The sequence below is a fragment of the Narcine bancroftii genome, chromosome 6 (genome assembly GCF_036971445.1).
Source record: "Narcine bancroftii isolate sNarBan1 chromosome 6, sNarBan1.hap1, whole genome shotgun sequence".
Classification (NCBI taxonomy): Eukaryota; Metazoa; Chordata; class Chondrichthyes; order Torpediniformes; family Narcinidae; genus Narcine; species Narcine bancroftii.
The window spans coordinates 157,294,673-157,316,044 of NC_091474.1; the positions used below are offsets into that span (position 1 = coordinate 157,294,673).

At 38.7% G+C, this 21,372-nt stretch overlaps 1 protein-coding gene and 1 long non-coding RNA gene across 2 annotated transcripts in view; one reads left to right on the forward strand and one right to left on the reverse strand.

The window, feature by feature from the left end:
- Positions 1-1,538: 1,538 nt before the first annotated feature.
- LOC138736636 (uncharacterized) lies at positions 1,539-3,063 on the reverse strand. The gene is made up of 2 exons (XR_011340463.1): positions 2,452-3,063; positions 1,539-1,931 (listed from the first exon to the last, which is right to left on the reverse strand). It is a non-coding gene; the product is annotated as an uncharacterized lncRNA (long non-coding RNA).
- LOC138736635 (syndecan-1-like) overlaps positions 2,669-21,372 on the forward strand; it is a 45,799-nt gene continuing 27,095 nt past the window's right edge. Inside the window, exon 1 of the mRNA XM_069886455.1 lies at positions 2,669-2,820. Coding sequence (XP_069742556.1) covers positions 2,755-2,820 — 66 coding nt within the window. The 5' untranslated portion in view covers positions 2,669-2,754. The remainder of the gene's footprint in view (positions 2,821-21,372) is intronic.

Genomic DNA, 21,372 nt, shown 5'->3' on the forward strand with positions numbered 1-21,372 from the left:
TGGCCCTGGATGAGTCTCTCCGAGACTCATCCCTGTGAAAAGCGGAAGGGGGAAGATGTAGCTGATAGAGCAATGGGGCTGGCATTGGCTTTGTAGTTCAGAGGCTTTGCTTTTTCTCATTCATTTTCTGTTTCTTTGCACACTACAGACTAAAAATGTTCTACAGATATACAAACAAGTAGGTTAATTGGTCACATGAGTGTAATTGTGTGGAGCAGTCTCCTGGGCTGGAAGGGCCTGTTACCATGCTGTATCTCTAAAAAAAAATGTCAAAACTGAACTAGCCAATCTTTCACACAACATTTTATGGTAATACACCACTGTATACTGTTACTTGGTTTACTGGCACAATGTATATATTTGGTTCATATGTATTGTTGGCCCGCCTTCCCTCAGTGATTCCACCCCCTTAAATCCCCTAATAAAGGCAGTTAAGCCAAGTACCTCCCTCAGTATGATGCCTGGGATCAGGATGCCAGAACAGGAGCATGGTCCAAGTCTTATGGTACTAAAACCTATCATCCTTCAACTCCAGTCTTTTGGTATTGTTGATAGTGTTATCACATTTCCTTTCTGCTGCTTGGCTGCAGCTGGGCATGATGAAACTGATATCAGTATGTGAAGTGATTCATCTACAGGCCTCCACAAGTCATGAAAAGTATGAGCAAGAATGAGTAAAGTAACTCCTGGTGCCCACACCCCAACTACAATTTGTCATTGTAGTTTCTATTCAGGACAGCCTCAGACCATTGGTATAGAATTCAATGCCTGGCTTCTCAAGGTCAATGTAGTCAGATTTACCTCCAATAGAGTGGTCTGTTTGAAGAGGAAGCAGGCAGAAGATAAGCAGAACATTTTCTAATTATATTTATTGTGTGAAGATATTCATAGTTAACTTGGTAGAAACTATAATGTGAAACTAAAATATTGAAGCAGGACAACAATGAAGTGCAGCAGATAGCAAAGTTAGTATCTTGCAGGCCAAGCTCCAGCAATCCAGGTGCAATCTCCCTGGGCCCATCTGGCTGTTCCAGTTTTGTCTAATATCCAAAAGATGTGTGGGATGGACAGTGTAAATTGACCTTAGTATGAAGATGAATGGGTGGGGGCAAATAAAATGGGATTGGTGGAAAAATGAACCCTGGAAGCTTGTGCAGGCTCTGTGTGTTGAACAGCCTGTTGCTATGCTGTCTGATCTATGACTCCACTGGGTAAGCACAATGGAATGGTTGGCCAGCACAGTTAGTGGTTAGCATAATGGTATTACAGTTCCAGCCACCTGGGTTTGAATCTGGCACTCTTTGAAGTGATGTTCTCATTGTGACTGCATTTAGGTTTCCTCCTGGTGCTCTGCTTTCCTTCCATCCTTCCAACAGGGTTAGAAGGTTAATTGGTTACCTGGGTGCAGTTGTGCAGTGTGGGCCTGTGGCCCAGAAGTGACTGTTACCCCACTGGATCTCATGATAAAATGTAAAATTGAAAGGGAATTAGGGCAGAAATAAGTTTTCATTGTAAAATTAGACTGTTTTAACTTGACAGTAGATTAAATGACAATTTATTATTACTGGAGCTTTATGGTTTGTTTCAATCCTTAATATTTGTGCTCAAAACAATGGGAATTAGGAGTGAAAACAAATTGATCTTTCAGAAAGCTGGCTTGAGGAAAAACACAGAGAAAATCAAGTGCCAACTAGAACATCTCCCACTCCCAAATGGAATAATAGAAGACTAACGCTGACATTGTCAACACGACCACAGCACAGCACTTAGCCCAAGGTGAAGCCATTGGCCCCTGACGATCATCCCGGTGCCACCTCCGCGCAGGCGGGAGCGACTGGCAGGCACGACACCTCCTCTGTTTGTACCCGTCGGCAGCCGACTTCACAGCAAGAGCGCTTTTCCGAAGTTCGCTTTACGCTTTCACGGAAGACCTGTCCGAAAGAAATCCGGAAGATTTTTCGCTTTTATGATCAAAAAAAGGGCGAGAAGCGAAAACAGCGTATTGTTTTGCAGCGACCGGCTACCGAGGAGAGTGGCGCCGCCAAGTGAATCGACACTGTTTCTACTGTACATCTATCATTCCTGCTTTCACTATATATGTTCGTGTTATTTTAAGTTTTGTGTGTTATTTGGAAAGTTTTTTTTTGGGGGGGGTGGACACCCAGGGAAAATTGAATGGTAATTGCTTCTTGGCTTTAAGCTATTTCGGATAACGGGTGGGGGGACACCCGGGGAAGGAGGTACCTGTACCGTCCAGCTCAGAGCAACAGGTTTGACCGCACCAACTAAAGCCGGCTCTGGACAAAGCCGGGTGCAAGGCAGCACTTCGCCCCGCTCACAACGGGAGAATATTCAATCGGGGCACCGCATGGTTTCCGTCAAAAAAAAAACCCACCCCGGTCTCTTTGGCTTTCGTGAAAAAGGGGGCTCCACCAAAAACTAAAGCAGAACCTGGAAACTCCTGTCGGGCGGCCACACCAGCCCTGGCCATGAAATATCTTGTTTCAAACCAGAGATCGACCATTCTGACTCTAAAATCCGAAAGACCAAGCTCCCATCTCCTCCTCAGGTGACTCAGGCAGAGTTGCCGCAGGCCAGTCCTTATCTCTGTGTGGGTGGGTGTTTGTGGGCCAATGACGCTGGGAAGCAGAGACTATATTAGTTCGGAGCTCAGACGCATTAACTCAGTTCAAGGCAGCTCCACATTACTGATTAAAGGGGATTTCCTGGCCGGATTTTTTAAATTATTATAAAATGAAGATGGCAAATGTCGTCGGCCTTGCATTTCTACTGAGCGTGGTATTTCCCGCTGTCCTGTTGGTAAGTGATTGTAGAGCATGTGGTCTGACCTCCAGCTCAGGCAGAACAGGAGTAAAGATGCTTGATGATCCGAGCCTTAAGAACGAAATGTCCTTGCCGCCAGTCATAGGGTCGAAGCGAATGCTGGGGGTGGCTGTTCCGTGGAAAGGGGTGACTGAGGCACCCCCTCCATCGGGCTGAACCCCCTCCCCACGGCCGGGAACGTTCACTCGACTGACGGGACACAAATCTCGGGATCGCCCTCCTTTTCGCACACACATTCCGAACTTTGGCCGGAGCATTGACCGTGTAACTTATCCCCTTTGTTTCACTGAAGAAGCAACTTGCTTTGATTGCTGTTGCCAAGAGCCCGTCTCACTCAGTGGGTGTGGGTGACGCCGTCGATCAGCGTGTCAATGACTTGGAGGTCTCTTTTTCTGAATGGGACACACGGTATTATCTATTGCTACGAAATGTTTTTCTAATGAAAATCTATCGCGATTTGGATAAATCGGAACACTTTTATGATAACAATATTAAATTAGAGAAGGTTTGATTTTATGACCCCATATCCTTGAATGAAATAGTTATTGATGTTCATTTCACGTCCTTAAAAACAAATGGGATAGAAATATATTTCTGGAAACCTCTATCCCACTTGTTTTTAAGGACGTGAAATGAACATCAAAGAGTATTTATTTCATTCAAGGATATGGGGGTCATAAAATAGCATAATCTGGCCTCAATGGTTTGAACAATTTGCTTCCCAGGATCTTTATTAATGAAGGGAGGGGGGTGGTCTCATTAATGATTATTCTGCACACCCCCCCCCCCCCCCCCCGCAACACTGAGCTGTGTTGAATTGGTTAAAACTTGGTTTGAAAAAAAAATGTGATTCCCCAAGATCAATACAGGATGTGATGGTAAATTCAATCCAGTAATTAAGATTGGATAGCAGGCAAGCAAACAAACCTTACTTAAATCTTTCGAGATTGGTCCTTAGGCTTGTGTCTTGGGGGTGAGGTGTGTTGGGATGTCAATGTTGAAGCATCTATGGGGAGTCACAGAGTGGAATTTGGTAGTTCAGGAGATCAAACTCGACATTTGCCAAATGATGGGAAGGACCACCTGAAAAATGCCAACCTGGTTTCAAGATTGTCAGCAGGCTGACTGAACCTGGAAGGGCTGCCTTGAGCAAAATGATCATCCTCCATTGATCTCTAAATGCTTGGGGATGCTACAAATTTCATTGCATTTGTCACAGGGCACAGCTGTGCATCAAAATCATGCATTGCCCATCACTTCCTGTACATGCACAGCAACATCCTACATCCTGGAAGAAGCCATTTTTTTTTGGGTGCAACAACGTCATTTAAAAGAGAAATGTACCAACCCTTCAGAAAGTATCCAATAGTTTAATCGTGACCTAATCTGCAGAACATATTGATTGATCTTAATGACCTGTCAGATTTTTTAGCTACTTTACACAAGGAACCATCCCCTATCAAATTGATATTGTTGAATGTGATTGCAAAGTAATTATTCAGAGAATATAAATACAATTGTGTTAAATATTTTCAAGGCTCAATGGTTTCAAACAATGTCCTATCTTTAACCCAACACAATGATTTTACTTTCTTCTTTTCTCTGATTTGAAAAGAACTAAAGCATGAATACCCCAAATCCACCTGAAAGTGTTAAGTCTTAAGATTAAAAAAAAAACGTGCTGATTTTTGATCTAGTTAAAATCTTACTAATTTTGACCTTGTTGTCTGGTCCTACCACTTATTGGGTATTTAGGAATTGGGCAATGTCCAGTTGGCGTCTGAGTCATTGTTTGTAGATTTGATTTTAGAATGCCATTTTCACCCTTGCAGTATTTTGATATTGTGAGTTAGCTTTACATACAGTTGCTTGTAATGGGCTATTGTTTTATTTCCTGATTATTGGTCAACCACATAATTAAAAGCATTTCTACAGACTCAGTTTTGTTAGCATGGCAGAGAAATTGACTTATGTGCACATCTTTTGTGATGCGTAGTTCTAAAGATATGGGCATCTCAGTTGAAGCTAGTCTTTCTTTCTCTTTCAATGTTGACCAGAGAGGCTGTGCATAATGTGGAATGAGCAAGACCCAGGCCATCTGCAGACCCATAAAATAAATAGATTTGGGATGTGCTTGCACATATTTGTATAGAAGTCTTAATTCCCTTTGTACACTTCTGATTCCCTTTCACTTGTATATGGATATATTTTGTCAGCAATTATATTGTAATACCTCTGGACATCCACATTTCTCAGTCTTTCACATTCTATTCCACTTAGCAAAATGACTAAGCTCATAATGTTGAATTTCCTCCATTTATCACTTAATTGCCAAATTAATTTATTTATCTTTGCATCCTCATTGTTTACTTTCCCAGATAGTATTGGATATGTCATTCCCTGTGTAGTATTAATTATTACAGTAAGCTTTTGAACAATTTTTTTTTCTCTACAGTCTCTCAGTGGAAGAGAAGCAACTACAACTTTTAATTGTAACTCTATATGTTAATAATTGCATATGTTTTACTGTTTTTATTTTGTTAATTGCTGAAGGCAAGTTCTGCCATTTCAATTTTCTGAAGGGTGTGGTGGCTAATTTAGCATTAAAACTCTTCCAAGGTAATGCATATTTATTTAATTGCTACTAACAACATACAAGTCCTGATCAGTTGAGTGAAAAGAAAGTACATCAAAGAGACACCAAAATGAGCCTGATCTACGCTTGCCCAAGAAGTTGGCAGTACTCACTAACAAACTCCATTTGAATGTGTTAATTTTATATGGACGTCCCTGCTTTCTTAAATGTATATTTTAGAATTGGGATACAATAGCAATAACGTACAAGAAGATTAAGAGATATTTACCATGGTTCATCATGCAATACTGAATCTTTTCATTTTTTTCCATCTGACTTCCATATTTTGCATCAATGGATGTTATTATCTGAATTTACTGTGACTATTAGTATTAAAGGATATTATAGGAGCTTTATTTTCAAAACACACTCTTGATATGGAGCCTGGCTTCAATGGAAGACAATTTTGACAATATAACTATTTTTGAAAATTTTATTTTTCATTTGCATCAATACATCAATTAATTCTTCATTATATAACAGTGATACAAATAATACAAAATGATATTTTCTTTTTATCCCCCTCCCTTCCTCTCCCCAAAGAAAAAGACAAGAGAGGAGAAAGAGAAAACATCTACATTTATTTATCATTTACTATTCATATATTCCTAACATATTATTCTATCTTGTACATACTAATTGGGAGGAGTGGGTATTATGGAAATTCTGACAATATAACATGTGGTAGTGTCTTTGATTCTTCAATCTTCACTATTTTCTCATACTTGACTCTAATGTTGGGTGCTTGCTGCATTTTTATTAAAGTTACAAAAATACTTTTAATCATTATTTTATTCTAATTAGCCTTAGTGAGAAAATCTGGCAAAGTGGTTTTGTGCCAGGCACCATTCCTAAAGGACCACACTAATCTCTCAGATTATCCATCTGTGGTTCATGTCAACCCCCCCTTACTTGGCCCTGATGCAAACTGCATCCTCCAGTTAAGTTATCAATGAGAGCCAAGTGTTGAGGCAGGAATCCCAAATGTTCTTGACAGGTGTTGACAGAAGGCAAAGCTGGAGGCAGAGGTTTACCTCCAGGAAAAACTGTATAGGTTTTGTTCTCAAAATGCATCTAAAATTCAGAAATTAAAAAAAATTGAAATAAATCTTAAAAAAAGTAATTAAAACACTTAAGTTTTCCTTACCTAAACTGCATGGCTTTAATTCTCATTGATGTCAATGGGCCTGAATTGGTATCAGATCAGAGAGGCAATTCCACTTATGTAATGCCAACAAGGCTGGACTTGATAGAGAGTCCAGGGTGGAATGTGCTGACAGGTGCCCCATCACTTGGTAATTGTGGAGATTCATGTTTGGCAGCATGCATTGGAAAGGCTAAGACTTGCTGAAGTTTCTGGGGCTGCAAGCCAGCAGATCAAATTGGAACTGTTGACTCCAACTGAGCAAGATTAAAGTTCAGTACTTGTCAAATTTTTGCTTATGTTGCACTGTTGCATTGTTGAAGTTAGCACCTTTTAGAGGAGTTGTTGATTGATGTAAAAGTTCCCAGGATACTATTAAGAAGTGGGAGATTACCCTTTTTATACCTCAAGCATAATTAATAATGAAAATCTAGCCATTATTGTTATGTATTCTGTGGGTTCCTATCCTGGCTCCTTGATTTCTCAATCCTCTGTTCTTTTCCCATAGATATGAGCATTGTCTCCTGAATCCTGATCCAATTCCAGTTTAATTGCATCAACTATTCCTTCAGTCAGAAATTTCAAACTGACCATTCTGTTATGTTAGTTTTTATTTCTTTCCTTGGTGAATTCTTTTAAGATTGCATCCAAAAGTAATCTCCTCAAAATAGACACCTAATTTTTAAACAAAATATAAGGCCATACTTTCCCCATAGATTTTCACTTGATCAAATATGGTTTCCTTCACTGTTATTTACTGTGTATGGATGTTTAGATATTGATGTGGTCAGTGGACAAAAGTGACACAGTTCTTTTACACATTACATCACAGGCACGAGTTACTCGAAGTTCTCCTCCTGTCTCTATTTCTAATGTTTTTGCATTTTTATAATGTAGATTAGGTCTGAATCACCAGTTTCATTCTTGTTAAAGTCAGAGAGTCATAAGGTTTTACAGCACATAAACCGTGTCTTTCAACCCAACTTGCCCTTGCTAGTGTAGGCACCTACCTTGAAGAAGGACAGTGATCATTCACCTGATTTATGTCCAATATGATTTCCTATATAAAGGCATCCTTTAGCCTCTTATGTTCTAGGGGAAAAACCCCTCAGTTATCTAGTCTCTCCTTGTGACCCATGCTCTCCTAGTACAGTAATATCCTTGTGCATCGTTTCTGTACTCTTTCCAGCATAATGACATCCTTTCTTATAGATAGGCAACCAGAACTGCACACAATACTCCAAGTGTAGTCCCACTAATGTCTTGTAAAGGATACATTTTATACCTGTAGACAGATATTCCATGCAGTCCTTGATGATTTCCTTGTTTTTTTAAAAAAAATCAATTGTTCTATGTTTTTTTTCTGAACCAATCCACATTTGACAGCAGTTGGAGATGTATTCTTCTAAAGAACCATCTTCTCTTTTGCACTGTGTCACATTGTTTTGCTTGGTGAGCATTGCAAGCTATTCAGACGGTTTGTAGGCATCATAACTGTACGAAGTAGTTCTTTACAAGTATGCACACTAGCAACTTTTAGCTGGAAATGATTCCCTCTGGTCATGGCTCAGAGTATTCGGTCATTTTTCTCATTCCCTTGCTTAAGGTCGGTTGTGACCCAAAGTGTTGTCCTAGCTCATAATTGATGATCTTTGCATTAAGATCTTCCTTACGCTGCAGCACAAAAATCTTGGTCGGTGTTTGCAGTTAGCAGCATGTTAGTTGCATGCTCACTTCTGGCTCTCCTCCACCCACCCTCCCATCTCAACCCCTCCCCACAATGCATTTTGCTCCCCCAGATCACTGGAGGCAACTTAGTGGACAAATTTGGCCACTGGCTCAAGGATAGGGCTCTTAAAAATGATAATGCCTTTGCACATAAACACTGTAATGCTGGAGGTGGTGCTTTGGGGAGTGGGAGCAAGAACAATCCCTCCTTCAAAACCACTGTTGACAGCTGGTGAAGCAATGCCTCTCCCAACCTTAGCTAGCTCTCAAATTTATCAAAGCAATATATGTTTCCAGGCTTCAGGAACATATCAAATAAAAATGTCTTACCTTCTAGCAAGTCTTAGCCTTTCCAATGCATGCTAAAATTTCAGTTTAATAAAAGTTACCATAATTTCCTCACTGCTCTTCCATCCCTACAAATGAAGCTGCTCTCCTGTGAGTTAGTTAAGTGCTGTTGATTAGTATTTTTTGTTCAGGTACAGATTTGTGGGATTCCCAAACTTGCACGTGCAGGGAAATATTGACTGTTCTCTGTACAATTGTTGATATTTGCTTAGAAAATCAGGAACAGTATTTTGAACTGTGAAAGGCATGTATAGTCCTGTAGTCATAAACTTTCTAATTATATTATTTATTTATTGTAAATTATTACTCAGATGTGCAGCTTAAGTCACAAAGACATATTATGAGAGTGTATGTGATGTAAAGGTCTCCTTTCCCTATGTCCTTGTGCCAGGAAGAGGGATTGCTACTTTCAACAATAGTATTGGTTATTTACCTCAAAGTTTTGATTCAAAGGATACAACATTTTGAGGTGTTTTGAAACAAAAGTAGATGAGACATTGAAAGCAGATATTTCTTTTATCGATAATATAATCTCTAATTAGATACCAGTTGACTTAATGTTTTAAGATTATTGTTTAATTTATTGAATTTCTTTAGTCACATAATGTAGCCATGTTTCTGAAGCAGATATGTTAACAGCTGAATGCACAAAGAGAATAAGGCTTGCTTTAGGATGGCACCATCCTAGATCTGTGTGATCTGAACTGATTGCATCAATCCATGTTTCTTCTATTAACCACATCACCAACCAACTTCTCCATGACTCTGCAGGAGAAAGAACCATGTTCTAGAATCCACTTTTGAGTTTGTTATAACGTTACTGCCCAGGTGGGATTGGTAGTGAACAAGATGAATGCTATGCTCACATTAATTTCAAGATGTATAGTGTACAAGAGTAGAAGGGTGTTAATGAGACTCTTTGGGGCACCGGTGAGACCCCATTTGGAGTACTGTGTTCAGTTTTGGGCCCCCTATCTTAGAAAAAAATGTGATGTTGTTGGGAAAGGTGCAGAAGAGATTTACCTGGATGATTCCTGGAATGCAGGGGCTGGAGTATGGGGAACGTTTGGCAGCTGTAGGATTGTACTCGTTGGCGTATAGGAGAGTGAGGTGGGATCTCATAGAGACATTTCGAATATTGAAAGGTTTTGACAGAGTGAATGCGGATAAGATGTTCCCCTTGATGGGTGAATTGAGGACAAGAGGTCATAGTCTTAATATTAGAAGTTGTCCAATTAGAACAGAGAGGAAGAAGAACATCTTCAGTCAGAGGGTCATGGATCTGTGGAACTCACTGCCACACAAAGCAGTGGAGACCAGATCACTGGGAGTATTTAAACAGGAAATGGATCGATATCTCATTTGTAAGGATATCAAAGGTATGGGAAAAGGCTGGAAATTGGAACTAGGTGTGAGTGTAATTCATCTTAGTGTAGAATCACGGCACAGACTCGATGGGCCTAGTGGCCTGCTTCTGTGCCTTTAACTTGTGACCTTATGAACATACTTTTTTTTACCATGTTGTTTCACTTCTGTAGAGATTGATTTCCCATTTAAAATTCAGCAAAGTGGAGTTTATAATTAATTTATTAGCCACTTGCTTTAAATTCATCGATTTCTGTCAAGGTGCATGGATCAACAATATGAATTCTCAAACTACATTCTAATTTAAATATTATCTATCCTGATATCCAAATCAAGTTAATAGAAGCAAACTTTATCTTGATAATTTTTTGTTGCTAAAAGGTGTTTATATCAAATGTAATAATTAAAATAGTCAGTACATAGCAGCACAATAGCAAGAATGTTATTCTGTACACAGAGTGTTACCCCACTCCAGCTAACCATATTCCCAAAGGCTTAATGTACTTATGACAGAATTGCTTTTAGAAAATAATAATTTGCTTTCCCTTCTCTTGCTTCAAAACATCAAGCACAAAATTATGGGGCAACTTTTCTTTCCTTAAGAGAAGCTGGTGTCTTTGGGCAGGCAGATAACTGTCTATACCCTAGCGGCTGGGGCCTTGCCTGTGTCCAACATAGAAAGGAGCATCTGAATGTGTGATTGTAAGGAGAGGAGGAGGAATGGTTTCCAAATTGTTGATCCACTAATGGGTAGAATGTATTATGCAGTTGTAGAAAATTATATAATTTTCTGACTAAAACTAGTTTATAATTTTTATAAGTAATAGTTCAATGAATCTAAATGGTGCTGGATAAATGCATTTCAAGGGTGCTCACTATTTCTGGTAAAATGTCTGGTTACTGACAAATATTTACTTAATAACTCCAATGGTAATGTATGTTTGGAGATTACATAGACTGTTAAAAGCAACTAATGCCAGCTGTTTGTTGTCTGTGTAGTTATTAGGAGGTCAAATTTATTATTTTTTCAGTCTCTTCTATTTTATAATTTCTGCTAAACAATCATCTTGGAATTCTTGAGATAATCCAATCATTAGTGCAAATATCCATCCTTTTTTTAAAAAGAAAAGTAGCATCTGGAAAGATAAAATCAAAACAACATGAAAAGTTTTTTAAAAAGTAAGTTTTGATTTCTGATGAATTGCCAATTTTTACTACAAGGCTTCATCTCTCAATTTAAAATGGATAGAAAATTATATGTATGGATTTGCGTGGGTTTTCAAAATGCAAGATCATCCCATAAATGGATATACAAAGAGAGCAGAATTTCAAAAGCATTCTTTCAGTTAATTAAAAAACTTATAGTCAAGTAATTGCAAGAAAATATCTTGTTTCTATCAAGTTTGATTGGTGTATGTGTTCTGTGTATTGTGATCTGTACAGCAGATTCACAGATCAGATGCATTGTCACTACAGGAAGCCTGAAATAAAATCTCACACTCATGGTGGGATCAGTCTTCATATGCTGCAAAGCATTAAAATGAAAACATTACCTTGCATATCATTTCCCAGATTGGGCGCAGGCTCCAGAACGGTGCAATAATAAATCTTGGCTGGAGCTCACTATTTATGTCATTATTCCCATTGTCTTAACTGTAACAATTCTAAACAGCAATGAAGTTGTTGTAGTGTATATTATTTTTGTTTATCCAAAACATATGTGCAATGATGCACATTTGAAATATACCAAACTAAATGTTTAACTGACCTTTGTAAAACCTGTAGAGTAATATTATATGTATATTCCTTCTGAGCTAAAACAGTACTTCAAAAGTACCTTTCTTAAGCTTTTATTTTCATATCCACTGTTTTACTAGTAATTAAATCAAACGTATCATTTCAGAAATCAAATCCCCAGACTGACCTGAAGATTTAAGATGAAATATTGTCAAGTTTCACAATGTCGCCACTATTTCCCTCATATTTTCAAAAGCTTACTCTTTGTTCCTAACCCCAATGCCAGCTCTGGGCACATACCCAGGCCACCTCTGAGCCCTGCACATTCAGCCAATTTAACATTGTGTGTCAAAAGTGTGTGGATTTTCAATATAGTAAATCAGTGGATAATGAAGATTCAGTATATATCTATTGATGCATGATGTGAAGAGGAGAGATGGAAAAGGTGATGAAGACATATCTTTGGGATACCTAATCCCTCAAGAACAGGGAACAAGGTGAAACAGAAATTACGGTCGTCCAAAGTAAAACACGAAAGTCTGCAGACACCATGGTTGAAGTAAAAACACAATGCTGGAGAAACTCAGCAGGTCGAACCAGGTCCTTTATAGAGCAAAGTCGAAGACATGAAGAACATGGTTTGGCCTGCTAAGTTTCTCCAGCATTGTGTTTTTAGAGCAGTTCAAGACTGGAATATTGTACATACTCCCTTTTCCTGATAGTTTCAGAATCTTATGATTACAATAGAACTTTTCTTCTAAGAGAGTCTCAGGGGATTGAGAATGATTTACTTCCACTTGTATGTGGTGGGTTCCAAGGTATCTGATGTGGTTAAGATAGACTTTGATTTGAAGGTGCTTGGGGTGGTAGGTGGGTGAGTAACTTGTGAAGTGCTGAGCTCTCTCTGCTCTTTACAAAAGGTTTCTATATAGCCCTAATTCATAAACCTGAGATACTCAATATCACCCCCCCACCCCACCCCATTTGTTTCTCTCTACTGTGGGCAGTTATGGGCTAGAGAATTCCAGGAATTAGTAGAGATGTTGCATACTTTTCAAGTAGCTGTTTAACACATCTTTAACTCTTTTCCTTTGGTCTTCCTGGTAATCTTCTACTGTGACAGAAGTTTGATTGAGTTTTTGCTTCAAGGGTCTGGTGTCAGCAATGTAAACTAAGTGGCCTGCCCAATGTAGCTGATCTAGTGTCAATAGAGTCTCTCTGCTGGGGATGTTGGCCTGGGCGAAGATAATGATGCTGTTTCATCCATCCTCCAATATGTTGTTGGCAGTATCAATAGTATCTTTCCAGTGCATTATGTTTCAAATGTGAACAGGAAGTTGGTACATTTTTGTATTCTACTTGCAGTGTCCTAAGGTGAAACCTTTTTGATTGGAAATAGGTAATTTATTAGAACCAATAATTGGGGTTAAATTCCCACAGGATCCAATGTTATTTTTATTGGGTGATATTAGAGGGGTTAAACCTAAATTAAAATTAAATGATTTTTTTTAAAAATTGTGTGATTTTAGAGGGGTTAAACCTAAATTAAAATTGAATATATATCCATGAAGTTTGTTCAATTGCTTTTGCAATAGCTAGAAAATGTATTGCTATGACATGGAAATCTGATTATAGATTTGGGAATGAAGAGATAGAATGTGGAAATTGTATATCACTTGAGAAAATTATCATGTACTTTGGAAAATATGGAGCCCATATTTACAAATTGTAGGCCTAAATATTTGAATGAATCTCAGGGATTCCCTTTCTCCTAAAGGTCTCTGTATATTAGAAGACTTATAGTAAGGAGTGCTCCTGTTTAAGATTTCTTCTCCCATTCTTTTTTGCTTTGTGGAGGGTTGGAATGTTTATGGGAGGAGGGGGGTCTTTATTTTTCATTCTTTTTCTTATATATATCACATGTATTTGAAATAGATTTGTATTACTGTAAAATGCATGAATCTTTTGTGGTTTTGAATTTATAAATAAAATTTATATTTTAAAAAAGAAGCAAATTGGCCTCTGCATGTTTAAAAAATAGTTTGGTTTTTGATTGAAATTCAAAGGAGCTGGAAAATGGGTTTTTCTGCTGGTTGGGTCTGCTCTCTCAATGCTGACACGATAAGGCAGAATGACCTCATTTTTCACTGGAACTGTGAATGGATCCTGTGTCAGACTTCGACATTATGCACAAGATTTAATCTAAGAGACTTCAGCAACTGATTCTTAAATTTCTTCTTGGCAGGAGTTTTAATGCATTAAAATGCATGGAAAGTAGGCACGACAGTTCACTTCCTTTTTGCAGCAAGTTGTGGGGTTCATGAGCTCTGATACATGCATTGTGGTTCAAACAGGCAGCAAAACCTGAGTACTTTCTCTCCCAGGTACTCACCCAGAACTTCTCTGGATTGAAAAGACAAATGACCTGTTTGATGATGGAAATTTGAGGCCGAGAATGGAGCTTTACAACATTAAGCTGGGAACTTTCAGTCCACTGGAACCAAGAGAGTTGGAGCTATCACTGTGATCAACATGTTTCCTCTTGCCAATGCTGAAATAGATAATTTTTTTTTTGTGGAAAGTTTCACAATGATCTGCACTAACTCTTATAAGTTCTTTGGCTTTGACTGGACATTTACCATAGAACCTTGGCTCCCTTGGGATATCGTCAACTGTATTAATCAGTGTTTGAGCTCCCTGAACTTGTGAACCTAACATTTAAGGAATTAATCAGTTAGTGATATGGTCATCAAGAAACTCCATGTGGTCCAAAAGGCCTTGGATTTCGTGTACTGCTGTATCAAAATCTTTGGGCATTAATTTCCTTTGGCTGTAAGTTATGTCACAATGCCATATTTATGCTTAGTTCAACTTTAATGCTAGTTTTGAACATTTTAGCCTAAGACTCTTAGCAAGTCTGTTGACAAAGTTTCACCAGCCTCCTTCATCAGATGCAAAAAGGGCAGATCACATATATTTCTTGAATTTTTCTAGTTCTGAACAGCAGTATTTTTAGTCCTAGTTCTGAAATGTTTATTTATTTAAAAAAAAAATCCTTCCTGAGAACTAAGATGCATCTTCTAGCTCTTTATCAATTTCTTTGTTGGAACAAAATGCCTTACCTGATGTGCATAAATAGTTATTTCAGACTCATTTTCAGAATAAGGGAACTGAAGGAGCATGGGAAAGAGTATGGTGCACAGACAGTTAGGTACTCTTCATTTATTTTAAAATTGCAACAAAGATACACTTTTGCTTTGTTTTGAATGCATAATTGTTTTGCAGTACGTTTCTTGTTATCCAAAATGCATGGAAATAGACCTATTTCGGTTAAGCAGATTTTTCAGAAATTCGGGAATTTTATCTGAGCAGACCAGTAGTATTAGGAAAATACTTACATCGGCTGCCGCCGATCCCTGACACCTCCCCATGCAGTCGCCGATTCCTGACACTTCCTCATCGCCATTGCCAATCCTGCCCCGGGAGCCCGAGGTCTCACCTCAGCTGTGAGATCTCTTGCTTGTCTGCCTGAGCCACACTTTGTCAAATACCCTTTCAGTCGGGTCACTGATGATTCTGCTGAAGGAAAATGCTGAATTTCAGTGATCCCTGCTGAAAAGGTATTTGACAGAGGGGGAGAGAATGTGTTTTGGGCGGGGAGACAGCGTGATTTGGGTATGCGGTGGGGTGAGAGCGGCAGTGCGGTTTGGGCGGGCAAGCGGGGAGACAGCGTGATTTGGGCATGCGGTGGGGTGAGAGCGGCAGTGCGGTTTGGGCGGGCAAGCGGGGAGACAGCGTGATTTGGGCATGCGGTGGGGTGAGAGCGGCAGTGCGGTTTGGGCGGGTAAGCGGGCTGAGAGTGGCAGCTCAGCTTGGATGGGGTGGGGAGAGAGCGACAGTGTGGCTATTTATGGTCCATTTATTCTGAGAATATTTTGCATGTAAATAGTATCCACAAGTGTAATATTAGCTCTCTTAGAACCAGTTTTTCCAGAAGCTCATGCTGGGGGTATGCAGAAGCTAAAGAAGGGACTACAGTATAATATTGAGTGGATAGTTTTCACCTTAGCTGAGAATGATTTGAAAGGGAATGGGTCAGAGTATCCTAAAAAAAAATTAACTTTTTTTTTTCAAATTGTGATATCCTGTCACACCCGAGAAAACTTTCGGATTTTTGGAATTCGGGTTGGTTGGTTTTCAGGTAATAGGAAGTGTGCTGTATTATGAAAATTACGGTTTCCTCATAAGCTTGTAGTGGAGACTCTTTGAATATGGTTTAAGTGCTTCCACAAATGTCACCCAGCTGACCTTAAAGCTGACAACAATGAAATTGTTTTTGACAAGCATTCATTATATTGCAAGTTCTGTAACATACTTTCGACCAATTTGTCCTGGCTGTGGCTCATGTGAATGTTAGTGCATGGGAAATATTCATGTTATCCTCAGCAATGAACTGCGCAAAGTGTGGACATATGTTGCAAAGGTGCTGCACCTTCGCTGGTGAAAGCTGAGAAATTAGCAAGATTCCATCTCCTATCTCAGATATGTGCAATGGATCTCATGACATTATTTTGAAAAGAAGTAGTGCAGTTCTCTTTGATATCTTAATCCCCTTAATAGTGCTTTTTAGACAGCAATGATGGAAAAATTTAACATAAATTAGCATAATTACTCACCTTGTGGTCATTCCTGTGCACGTTAGCCCTGGTGCTTTTGCATGGAGCAACGTGGGCTGCATCATCAGCTGGATGCCAAATTCATGAGGTGAGTTTTGCGATGTGATTTAGACTGCAGGTTTCCCCTGAAAAGTATTTGGCGTCCTGCAGGATAAATCATGGCACAGGAATGGACTAAAAATTCCTGCACTTTCCTTTTTAGACTGCCCATGTAACAGCAAGTTTCGTTCATCGTGCTGTTACGTGCCTGCAGCCTAAAAACCATAACTCTCTCTAAAGAACCATAACTGTCTCTAAAGAACAGTCATTAGGCACTTTTACACAGCCGCTGAACAGCAGAACATTTCTTCTCCAGTGGCAGTGTACAAATGTTGGGATGGAATATTTTATGTAATTCCATCCTGTAATTTTTGCATTCGTACCCTTACACATTTTTATGTAGCGGCTGCAGTGTAAATGGACCACAGCCATTCTATAAGGCCTAATGAACATGATGCTCCCCCGCTGACAAACTTCACAACACTGTGTAAAAGTACCCTAAAAGTGCCCTGTGTAAATGACCACATTGGGACACAACAGGGGTAAGTATGCTCATTTTTCCCCATTATCACATTTGTTTTTGTGGGAACTTGCTGCTGCAAGCTGGCTGTTGCAACTCTTACGTTCCAAATTGAACTCCCTTTGAAAGTGCTTCATTGATTGAAAGCACTTCTGGTTGCTCAAGGGGATGTGAACATTTTAATAGCACATTTACTTTAAATTTTGTTCTTTCAGAAATAATATTTTGGACAATATTTTAGTTGCTTTTTCCCTCACCTTTAAAGGACAAAGACATTTGGAAGGATTTGTATATTACATTTTTATATTAGAATGCAGTACAAAGAGAAGAAATTAACTTTAATCTAAGGATATTAACATTTGAAATGGCAACACAGTCTAGAAATGTTTATGCAATTTTATAATGGAAAGATTGCTTTGAAAACAATCATGATACATCACTGTATGTAAATAGGCCGTGTTAACCACCACTTCTATGTTATTAGGTTTTTTTCACATGGTGCTAGTTTTTTTTAATAACAAAGTACAGTGGAAGCCACTCATTTAAAATAATGGTTCCAAAATTTATGGTTATTTGCCATAAACTATTGTTATGACATAGACCAGCAGTAATAGAAATTCACCAAGACAACGGAATCTTCAAAATAATTATATAACTAATAAAATCTTATTTAACTCCAAACTTAACCCGTGCGTGCGTGCGTGCGTGCGTGCGTGCGTGCGTGCGTGCGTGCGTGCGTGCGTGCGTGCGTGCGTGCGTGCGTGCGTGCGTGCGTGCGTGCGTGCGTGCGTGCGTGCGTGCGTGCGTGCGTGCGTGCGTGCGTGCGGCAGATCCCAAATCATTACAGCTCAGGCATGATTCTGAATAGATTATTAAAGTTCAGTTTTATCATTTTGTGTTGAAACTTAGAACCTTTAAATTGATGTTCAGAAGTAATTATGAAGTATTACGAGACACCTAGACACTTCTTAAAACTCACAAATCCTTGTTGAGTCGCTTTCAGAGAAATGTTTCTTCATATGAATGATTTCACAATTCCCCTCTCTTGTGTAGATGTTACGGAACTTGTGATTTCTGCAATGCTTTCACAAACCTAGGCAAGGGATTTAGATGAAGTAACTATTAGAATGGTTATGATCCAACTGCAAGAATGATCTTTTTCTTTTACCCAGATATGGGTTGTTCAAAAGTGACTATTATGATAGTCACAGCAGCACTCCTCTCTCTTAACAAAGAAAAGCAATTGAAGTGGCCATCCTTTCTGAAGCCACTCCCCTGACAAAGAGAACACAACATGCAAATGTTACTGCAATTCTGACTTTAAGATGAAACTGATTCATAATAATAAAGATGCTTTCTTGAAGTGTCATAATCACATGACTTGTTTTGAACACTGCTGGTTCTTTTTAGTTTCAATTCCAAAAACATGTGCAAACAAGCAGATAGCCTCCTGTTTGACCAGGTGTCTTTTTTGAGTAAGCATTCATTGTTTCAAACTTTCAATGGAACAATCACTGGTTTTTATGGCTTTCAACTGAATAATAATAATCTGCTCATAGTTTTTACTTGATGGAGCCTCTGTGTCTGCCAATACAAAGTTTTATGTGCAAGTGTCTTTCCCTGTTTCCAGAACCCCATAGTAATTTTACTAAAATATACATTTTATAACCTAAAGACTAATAATAGCATAGTTCTGAAAAACTATTCCATACATCCTCTATGCAATAAATTATTTGTCCTCTCTCCTATCTTTTAGTGGAGTCATTGAGGTCATGTGCAGGAAAGGAGGGATGCACAGTGGTTTTAAAGAATCTCTTCCTTTTAACAGTTAATTTTCTACCAAAATGAGAATGACAGGAATGAGTATTTAAGCTCTTGCAAGCCAAAACATGAATTTAATAACAACTGGGTGGTGGCAGAAAAATTATGATTGTGAAACAGAAATTAAATTTAGTGTTGTAACAACAATCCACCCAGTAAATGGTTTGAGTATCGGAATTTTTAGTCAGTACCATTATTTCTATGATCTTAATGTAACCAAGGAACCTGATTACTGGGGATATTGTAACAGGCTCTGACTTGTGAATGTAGATGTGAATATATATCCCAAGGGCAGGCACATTTAGTGTGCAATTGAGTTGCTTCAGTTAATGTACCATTGGTAGGATGATTTACTTGCAAAGTCTTGTCCCAAAATTCTGTAATGAAATCAAGTTTTATATTTATATGAACAAATTTAGATTTCTGTAATATAAAGAATGGTTTTTCAGGACTGGAATGATTACAAATCATCTTGGGACAATTTAACCAGATCTGACAGTTTTCCAGGTCCTTTTTTGTTCTAGCCCCTTTCACACTACCAACCCTCCTAGGGAACAGGAAAACTTACCGGGCCTGCTGCACCTCAGGAGCCTTTCCCACTGCACCATGATTTACCTGGTTCATCAGCAACCTGGCCTTTTAAGGGTGGTCTCACCTCCAGTGGTGACCATGCGAGAAAGCAGGTTGTGCTTTCACATTGCCAGAAGGTGATTCATGAGTGAACTCAGTCGGGCTCTGACACTTGGTGGCGGCAAGTGTCAGAGCCAGGTTGAATTTAACAAGAATTTAACTCACCCTGCCAGGTTGGGATGTTTCACACCGCACTATTACTGGGAACGGACCCACTAAATTAGTACACACCATGACTTTGCAATGTACCTTGACTAAATTTAAGCTCCAGATGAACTATGTAAATGAATCTTTCGGAATCTGCAGGTATGGAAGATAATTGGCTTTACTCAAGGATATCTAATTTGATTTTCCATTTTAGCACAAAGAATTGCATATGGAATGGGGCCAGTATCAAATTGTTTGTTACTGGCCCCATATCCATATTTAAAGTTTTCTGTAGTTAATGTTCTCCACATTTAACCTCTATTTATAAGTTAGTAATTGAATAGACAAGAAAAGCCCCATTCAAGTAAAATTTGGGAATCTAGAAAATTGAAAGTTTCTGGGAGAGCGTCTTTACAGAAGACATTGCTATTTTATTGGAAATGCTTGAAGAATGTTGTAGGCAGGCTCAAACTTTAGATGTATGTATAGATATGTTCAGGTTTAATACGGTAAAGGATACACATTTACAAAGGGATAAGGGTGTCCTTCTAATAAAATAAAAAAGACCATGCAGTTACAGCTAATAATTAGGAAAATGAATGGAATGTTAGCTTCTCTGAAAATGAGATGAAGCATAAAATATGGAAATCTTGTTTATAACTGTACAGAGAATTGGTGATTATACACCAAGAGTAAGTACGAAGTACATATTTGGCCTCTATTTAAAGAAGATTGAAGGCATTTCAGAAAAGGTTTACCAAGTTGTTTCTTGGAGTTGAATAATTGTTATATGAAGAGTTTAATATCTATACCTGCAAATTCCAAAAGATTCCTTATGTAGCTCATTGAAGTTTATACAAAATAGAGAAGATATTATTAACATGTTGTTGGGGGTTTAGCAAGCTGACGGGATGCTTCTCTTTATGGGGAAATCTAGAATTATAAGGTGAAAAATGGGTCCTGGTGAATGGTGAGGCAGATAGTGATTTTACTTCACAGCTCTAACAGTTTTGATTTGATCCTGACTCCAGTGTTATTTGTTTGGAGTTTGCATATTCTCCCAATGATCATATTGGTTTCTTCCAGGTGCTCTGATTTCCTCTTGCATTCTAAAGACATACTCATTGTGAAACTGGTGGCAAAAGAATCAGGAAGGTAAATGTGATGGAATTCTTAGGAATCTCTCCCCCTGAAAGTGGCGGAAATAGAATCATTGGGTAAACACAAAGCCAAGATGGAAGACTATTGGACTGTAAAGTGTATTGAATATTGTAGCAAACAACTTGGGGATTGCACGAGATCTTGTCCTCTGCCCTTGCTTGTTCCACAGTCCAACTCGTCTTTAATGGCGGCTTGTTATTAATGGACTTGGAGACCTAGATATTGCAGCCCTCCCTTGAGATGTCCTGTGCTCAAGTTCTGGACTAGGGAGTCCTTCCGGCAGTATGCTGGTCAGAAAGGCCTTTAAAGACAGAGATTTCAAAATCTGCTGAAATAAAAATAGATTTATTAATTTTAATTTAAAAAAGTTTATTAAATGGCTTAAAATTCCTATGGTTATTTGAAAACAAAGGTTAGATTAAAATAATAAAGGCCCACAATGCCATTTGATTGAATGGGTTTGTGTTGGTTATGTCAGTCATTCCTGAGGGGAAGAGTAAGAAGCACATCTGGCTCTTCAGCTCAGTATATCTGCATGCCATGACTGGACTTGGGATGGTGAGCTAGGATGGGAATG